This window comes from Camelina sativa, chromosome 8 (assembly GCF_000633955.1).
Source record: "Camelina sativa cultivar DH55 chromosome 8, Cs, whole genome shotgun sequence".
NCBI lineage: Eukaryota > Viridiplantae > Streptophyta > Magnoliopsida > Brassicales > Brassicaceae > Camelina > Camelina sativa.
The window spans coordinates 24,691,209-24,699,708 of record NC_025692.1 but is presented as its reverse complement, the minus strand read 5'-3'; the positions used below and the strand labels follow the sequence as shown (position 1 = coordinate 24,699,708).

Below are 8,500 nucleotides of genomic sequence, written 5' to 3'. Positions count from 1 at the left end.
TTTATTTTACTAATATATGGATATTTTTATATTTTATATATTATAAAACTGACATACCCCTGCCGTACCCGTACCCGTACCCGTACCCGTATCCCTAAATATTTACTTCGCCGTTTCCCATTCTCGTCTCCGTACCCGTTTCCCGTTCCCGTCCCCGTCTAGGTGCAGCATAGGGAGAAAGAAAGAATAAAGGGCGTTGTATTATGATTCTTTACAATAAAAAAAAAAGTTATCCGTTATCTAGATTGATTAATATAATACAACGAAGCCGTGCCTACGTTAGGCAATATGAAGCCTTCGCCTCCGGCTCATTTTAAGAAAAAACATTCAATTATGAGTTTGTTTACAATGTGAATTTACGACAAAATTTTATTATAGAAAGTAGAAACGTTCAAAGGCATTTGCAAACATGATGTTTATTAACAAAATGAGGAAATGCTTTTATTATTTTTCTCTTAACCTTCTAAGTTCTAAACGTGATGTTTTAATAAATTGAGATTGTGATTTTTTTTTTCTTTTGAAATTAGTATTGTTGTTAGAAATTAAAAAGAAATATTGAAACAAAGTCGCTTGATTACTCAACTTAGGTTATAATTGATAACATTTTTGAGTTATTTATGAGTTGTGTCTCTTACTCAACGGTAGTTTTCCCAAAAAAAAAGTTATAAAACACTGGTTTTAAAAATTTGGTAAACAATCTTTTAAAACAAAAAATATGTTTTAGAAATAATATTTTATTTTTATTCTGATTCTTTGTTCACTAGAGATGTCATTATTATTATAAGGTTTTTTTAGGATACTGCCTCCGACCTTCTCATCTCTAGGCACGGCTCTGCAACGAACCAAAACTCGAATTTGATGAATTCATAGCACATTTTCAAAGTGTTTCATTTGATTGATGAATCGGAAAAACAGAGGAATATGTTGAACATTGCAAGAAAAAGGAAACTCTACGAAAGAAGACAAATTAAGGTACAAAAAAGATATTAAGCTCTTGGTTTTCATGCTTTTGTTACCGCTCCGAATGTAGTTGAGCCTTTGTTACGAGACAAATGTCCATGGCGTTCGATGCCATCGATGGATTCGAGTGTAATTTGTTTTATTTTGCTTAATAAAAGATATTATTAAGCTAGCAACAGGAAATCATGAAGAAAAGGAAAATAAGAAAAAAGGGAAAGTAGTAATTAGCAATTTACTATTTTTGTGTTAGAATCTGAAGTCTATAAATAGGGTTGCTTATACTAAAAGTTTAAATCATAGAAAAAAAGCTAACGAAGAGAGGATACTTAAGAAAAAGAGGTTTAAGAAAAGTCTACCAAAGTCAAAACAGATTTCCAAGCGTTAGATCTCGAAGCCGTTCACAAATCATGTCGATTTCGGAGCATAATGAGTTGCAATTGGGGCAAAACAATTCGGAGAGCACAAATATTGTCGAGAGGAGCTCAGATCCTTGTCACCAGCAAAAGCTTAGTCAGAATGCAGTAGTACGCTCTGTTCTTGGTCCTCCAATACCTACCAGGTTCGCATTCCTTCCTGTGGGGATCACGAGCAAGGAGGTTGAAATTATTAAGCTCACTGCTCAGTTTAAGGCTGTCTATGGTTTCTATTTTCTGCTGGAATTGGAGAAGAGTGTTTTGAAGAAACCTGAGTTTTATTAGTATAGGAATACATATATTCTTCTGTGTATATAAGAAAGCTTAGTTAATAGCCCCCAACGGCTATCTTGTACATCCACTCATATATAATCTTGTCAATACAATGATCCCAATGATCGATGGGATTAACCTAATCAAACATGGTATCAGAGCTAGTGCTCTAATCAGCCGCCTATCCTTTCTCTCTTATAAAAAAAAAAAAAAAAACACGCTCCTCTTCTCCTCTGTTTCTTCTTTTTACGTCTTCCTCTGTTTTTCATTCTTCCTTTCCCCAACAATGGCGGCTCCTACTCCTGTTTCTTCTATTTCTGATCGCTCCTTAAATCTCACCCAGATCAAGGCTCATATTCCTATTATTTTGGATATGCATCAGATGAACTACGACATATGGCGAGAATTGTTCGAAACTCATTGCCATAGTTTCAACGTTCTTGGCCACCTCGACGGCACATCCGCTCCCTCCGGTCCGACGGACACTCTATGGTCACAGGTCGATGGTACCATAAAAATGTGGATCTATGGAACGATCTCCGAATCTCTCCTTAAGACGGTCTTGAAGATGAAATGCACCGCTTGTGACCTCTGGACCACCATCGAGAATCTATTTCGAGACAACAAGGAGGCTCGTGCTATTCAGCTTGAGAATGAGCTTCGCAACCTCCAGATCGGTGATCTCTCTGTTCATGAATATTGTCAGAAAATGAAGTCTCTCTCTGATCTTCTTGCAAACATCAATGCTCCTGTCACGGATCGTGCGCTTGTTCGACATCTTCTCAATGGGTTGAGTTCTAAATTTGATAATATTATTAATGTCATTAAACATCGGTCTCCTCCTTGCTCTTTTAATGATGCTAGATCCATGCTCAAAGATGAGGAAGATCGTCTCAAAACTCTCCGTCGTCCTGATCCGTCGCATGTAGATAATGCATCATCCCCTCAGGTTCTTCTTGCTACCTCACCCTACCAATATGATTCCCGCTCGGCGTCCTCCTCCTCCTCTCACCAACCCAGTTGCGGTGGGGGTCGCACCAATCGAGGCAACCGTGATGGTCGTAACTCCAACCACAACAAAGGTCGTGGCGGTGGCAATTGGAATAACGGGCCTTTGCCTTCTCAGCAACCTACTTGGCCATGGCCTCAACCCTATCAATGGCCCATGTTTCCCCAATGGCCCAACACGCCCACATGGCCCAATTCCATCACGTGGTCTCCTTCGTCTACTTTGCATCGTCCTCCCCCATCATCGCCTCATTTTTCCATGCCGTCCCGGCCTTCTTCCGGCATTCTCGGCTCTGCTCCATCACCGAATGGCTCTGCGTACCTCACACAACATTCCCCTTCCACACCTTCGACAGATATGATACCCACTGCTCTTGCCGGCGCATTCAACACCATGACTCTTACGGACCTTGCGGATGCTAGTTGGTATATGGACTCTGTGGCAACAGCTCACCTTACCTCCCATTCTGGTACTCTCTCTACTCTCTCCTCTTCTTCTCCTAATTCTCTATCTCGTGTTACTGTCGGTAATGGTTCTCTTCTCCCTGTCACTGCTTCAGGTAGCACTCTTTTTCCCTCTGCTTCTCGTCCTCTTCATCTTAAGAATGTTCTTCTGTGTATTAGAATTTTAAAAATCTTGTTTTGGTTCATCAATTTATGGTTGACAACTCTTGTACTGTTGAATTTGACCCTTATGGTTTTCTTGTTAAGGATCTTCGCACTCGGACCCCTCTCATCCGATGTAATAGTGCTGGTCCACTCTACTCCGTCACGTCCCCATCCCTTCCATCGTCTCCTCATGCCCCCGTTGCTACCGCGTCTGCTTCTACTTGGCACCGTTGCTTAGGCCATCCTGGCCACTCCGTTTTTCGTATTTTGTCTTCTTCTGGTTTATTTGATTGTTCTCAAACAGATATTTTTGGTTTATGTCATGCTTGTCAGCTAGGGAAACATATCCATCATCCTTTTTACTCTTCCTCATCGTCTGTTTCTTTGCCTTTTGAAATAATACACTCTGATATTTGGACTTCTCTTGTTTCCAGTGTGAGTGGCATCAAGTATTACGTTATTTTTCTTGACCAGTTTTCTCATTTTGTTTGGATTGATCCTCTTCGTCAAAAGAGTGACGTTTTTGCAAAATTTTTACATTTTTTTAACTATGTTAAAACCCAATTTCAAGTTCCTATAAAAAGTTTTCAATGTGATAATGGTAGTGAATTTAACAATCGTCAAATGCAGGCTTTCTTTTCCCCCCATGGTATTCATGCTCGTTTTTCTTGTCCTTATACTTCTGCTCAAAATGGTCGTGCGGAACGAACTCTACGTACTCTTAACAATCTTGTTTGTGCTCTTCTTTTTCAAGCTCACATGCCCAACATTTACTGGGTTGAAGCTTTACATATGGCAGCTCACCTATTTAATCTCCTTCCCTCGACGACCATTGAAAATCAGATTTCCTTCACTCGCCTCTTCAACAAACCTTCCACTTATGATCATCTTCGGGTGTTTGGGTGTTTGTGTTATCCCAACCTTCTTCCTACGACTGTGAACAAGCTATCTCCTCGTTCCACACGGTGCGTTTTTCTCGGGTATCCAACTAATCACCGTGGTTATCAGTGTCTTGATCTTGCTACTCATCGTATTATTATTTCTCGCCACGTCGTCTTCGACGAGACCTCCTTCCCGTTTTCATCCTTACCTTCGGCTTCTCCTGTACCGTCTCCTCCTACCTCTTATCTTCCTCCTATCTCTCTTCCTCTACCTCCTTCACCACTGCTTCCCATCGATTCCCCATCTCCTCCGTTCGCACCTCCTTCACCTCTGATACCGACGTCTCCACCCTCGCCTCCGTTATCACCCACACCCCTTCCCCTCCGGTGCCTCCATCTCCACCGTCACCACCGGCACCTACTTCTCCTCCAACGCCACCACCATCAACTGTTCAACAACCTCCTCCACCACCAGCTCCTCCTCGTATATGCACAAGGAGTCAAAGTGGTATTACCAAACCAAAGTGCATTCTCTCTCCTTACACTACTCACATTTCTCCTCTACCTCGTTCTCATGTTTAAGCAGCTCGTGACCCTAACTGGAATGGGGTGATGTCATCCGAGTATACGGCTCAAAAATCTGCTGGTACATGGGATCTTGTTCCCCGTCCTGTGAATATGAACATTGTGTGTTCTATGTGGTTGTTTAGTCATAAATTTCATGCAGATGGCACTTTGTCTAGCTACAAAGCTCGGTTGGTCGCAAATGGCAAATCACAACCAGTAGGTGTTGATTGTGAGGAGAAATTCAGTCCTATCATTAAACCAACGACAATCCATACTGTTCTTGTCCTGGCTGTTGCACGTGACTGGCCTCTCCACCAACTTGATGTTAAGAACGCATTCCTTAACGATGACCTTGAGGAAACCGTTTACATGCACCAACCGCCGGGCTTTGTTGATCCCGACAAACCAGATCATGTGTGCCTTCTCAAGAAGTCTTTATACGGTCTCAAATAATCTCCAAGGGCATGGTTTCACAGATTTTCTCAATATGCAACCAAAATTGGTTTCCACAACAGCAAGTGTGATGCGTCTCTCTTTGTTTATCGCCAAGGCACTGAACTTGCCTATCTTCTCTTATACGTCGACGATATCATCCTCACTGCTTCTTCCCCGACTCTTCTCAGGTCCATTCTCTCCTCTCTTAATTCTGAATTTTTAATGACTGATCTTGGTCTACTTCACTAATTTCTTGGCATTGCGGTTCGAAAGGACAACAACGGTCTATTTCTCAACCAACACAATTACGCGGCTGATATCCTCCATCGTGCAAACATGTCCTACTGTAAACCGGTCACCACTCCGGTTGACACCTCCGCCAAACTCCACGCTGAAGTCGGTGCTCCTGTTGCTGATCCGTCATTGTACCGTAGTCTTGTCGGCGCTCTCCAATATCTCACCTTCACTAGGCCAGATATCACATATGCTGTCCAAAAAATTTGTCTCTACATGCATGACCCTCGTGAGCCCCACTTCACCGCCATGAAACGCGTCCTCCGCTATCTCAAAGGAACCATCTCTGAAGGGCTACACATCACTCGCTCCAAGACAACGACACTCACTGCCTATACTGACGCTGACTGGGCTGGTTGTCCCAATACACGCCACTCCACCTCTGGCTTTTCCGTTTTTCTTGGTGACAACCTAATCTCCTGGTCCTCCAAGCGCCAACCCACTGTCTCTCGCTCTAGTGCTGAGGCCGAGTATTACGGTGTTGCAAATGTTGTGGCCGAAACAATATGGATACGTAACCTTCTCCTTGAACTTCATTGCCTTCTGAACACGACGACACTAGTATACTGCGATAATATAATCGCCGTCTACTTCTCTACCAATCCGGTCCAACACCAACGCACCAAGCATATAGAGTTAGACATCTTGTTTGTCCGTGAACGGGTTGCCATGGGCTAGGTTCGTGTCTTCCATGTCCCATCCTCCCATCAGTATGCCGACATCTTCACCAAAGGTCTCCCTACATCTCTGTTCCGTGATTTCAAGTCCAGTCTCAAAGTCCATCCTCATCCCGTTTCGACTGCGGGAGGGTATTAGTATATGAATACATATATTCTGCTGTGTATATATGGAAGCTTAGTTAATAGCCCCCAACGGCTATCTTGTACATCCACTCATATATAATCTTGTCAATACAATGATACCAATGATCGATGGGATTAACCTAATCAAACAAGCTTGAGCCTCACTTTGTCTTCCTGAAGAAGTCAATGACTGATAGCAAACACTTCTTCTACGGCCAGCTTGCTCTTGGTTATTCCAAAGTCCTGTTGCGTTCCCAAAAGGTGAAGAAGAAGGGTACTAGATCGGCAACCATTCTTGTTGATGGTTTTTTCAATCTTCTTCGTCAAGTGCTTGGAAAGGAGGAGGATGAACAGGGAGTTGAGATGGTTGTGTTCGATTTGCAAGCTTTTCAGTATTTTGTTAACATGGAGTACAACGACTGGGATCAGCCTCCAATGGTAACGCATGATATCCAACCTGATATTTATGATCCAGCAGGAATCTCGCCTTTGATGTTAAGACCTCAAACTCATGATGCAGAACCTATTAGTTTCCCATTACTTCCTGATCAAGGGATCACTCGCAAGGAGCTTGATATTATTAAGCTCACTGCCCAGTTTGTGTCTGTTTTCGGGGTGTGTTTTGGGCAGGATTTGATGAAGAGCGTGTTTCTGAAACCTGATCTGGAGCCTCTGTTTCGGTTTATGGTATCATCTGATACCAGACACGATTTTTACTCTCAGCTTGTTCTTGGTTACACGAGAGTGTTACTATGTATCGAGAAACTGAAGGAGAAGGGTGATAGTACGGAGACCGTTCTTGAGGGTTTCTTCAATCTGCTTGGGAAAGTGCATGAAAGGGAAAAGGAGGAGGAGGGACCGGAGATGGCCATAGTTGATTTGCATGCTTTTGAGTATTTTGTTGAAGTTGAGTACACCGACGGGCGACAACGAATACATGGATACCTTTCCATTCTGAAGAACTCACCACCACAAATGCAGCCTCCACTGGGATCTAAGGATACAGAGCCAAAGATACAAACGTTTGACGAGTCAACTCTTGTTCCAGAAGACCAGTTTCTTGCTCATCATCCGGTAATGTGTTCTTCCTACTGACTCTTACCGTCTTTGTTTTCTTTTTCTTTTGTAAGACTTTTTGAATCTAACTAGCAATCATACATTTTCAGGGTTCCTCTACCATCAATGTTTCTGTTCCAAACGTCGATGATGGGCAATTCATTGAGATCACAGTTCAGTCCTTGTCGGAAAACGTGGCGAGTTTGAAGGAGAAAGTAGCAAACAAACTGGAGTTGAGTGGGAAAGCCGGGGTTTTAAAAGGCAACAAGTCACTTGCACATTACATTGTTGGAGAAGGAGACATCCTAACACTGTCTTTGTGAGAACATCTTCTGGATGCACTGGCACATTTATAATGTTGGGAAAATGCTTTTTTTTTTTTGAAAAATGAATATTTTCAAAAATGGATATTTTGAAATCTGCACTGAAACTTGTTTTAATCGTGGTCTAGTCATCAATAATCAATAATACATCTGTATTGCACCATGCTCTCCCTCAATTCATAGCTATTTATAATCATACATAGTTAGTTTCCGTAAAAACTCAAACAAAAACACAAAGACTCTAATGGCTAAGACAATGACATTGCTCTTGTTCTTCTTGTCGTCCACTCTCCTCCTCACGACCTCTCTAGCTAAAGATCTCTGTCACAAAGATGACAAAATCACCCTCCTCAAAATCAAGAAATCGCTTAATAACCCTTACCACCTCGCCTCATGGGACCCCAAAACTGACTGCTGCTCTTGGTAATGCCTCGAGTGCGGCGACGCCACCGTTAACCACCGCGTCACCTCTCTCTTCATTCAAGACGGCGAGATCTCCGGTCAGATCCCCCCTGAAGTCGGTGACTTACCTTATCTTGATTCCCTTATCTTCCGCAAACTCACTAACCTCACTGGTCACATCCAACCTACTATCGCCAAGCTCAAGAAACTCACTTTCCTCAGACTAAGCTGGACGAATCTCACTTGTCCGGTTCCTGAGTTTCTGAGTCAGCTCAAGAATCTTGAGTACATTGACCTTTCCTTCAATGACCTTTATGGTTCCATACCTAGTTCTCTCTCTTCATTACCTAAACTCGGGTATCTTGAGCTTAAAAGGAACAAGTTTACAGGTGAAATAACTCTATATTTATTTTGTTTGGTTTCCATTAGTAGTCATATCGATTAGTCTCATTAACAAAATGTATATTTGTCTAACC

The 8,500-nt window shown here is 42.4% G+C and overlaps 2 protein-coding genes across 2 annotated transcripts in view; both read left to right on the top strand.

Moving 5' to 3' along the window:
* LOC109125982 (uncharacterized mitochondrial protein AtMg00810-like) lies at positions 5,483–6,118 on the top strand. Its single transcript, XM_019228836.1, has one exon. The coding sequence runs from the start codon at positions 5,483–5,485 to the stop codon at positions 6,116–6,118; it is 636 nt and encodes a 211-aa protein (XP_019084381.1).
* LOC104708415 (polygalacturonase inhibitor 2-like) overlaps positions 8,050–8,500 on the top strand; it is a gene marked incomplete at its 5' end in the record, with an annotated part of 2,110 nt that continues 1,659 nt past the window's right edge. Inside the window, one exon of the mRNA XM_019229165.1 lies at positions 8,050–8,197. Within this exon, the coding sequence (XP_019084710.1) occupies positions 8,050–8,197 (148 nt within the window). The remainder of the gene's footprint in view (positions 8,198–8,500) is intronic.

Excerpts from the sequence above, each read along its gene's own strand:
- LOC109125982 (XM_019228836.1), top strand. The coding sequence starts at position 5,483 with ATGTCCTACTGTAAACCGGTCACCACTCCGGTTGACACCTCCGCCAAA.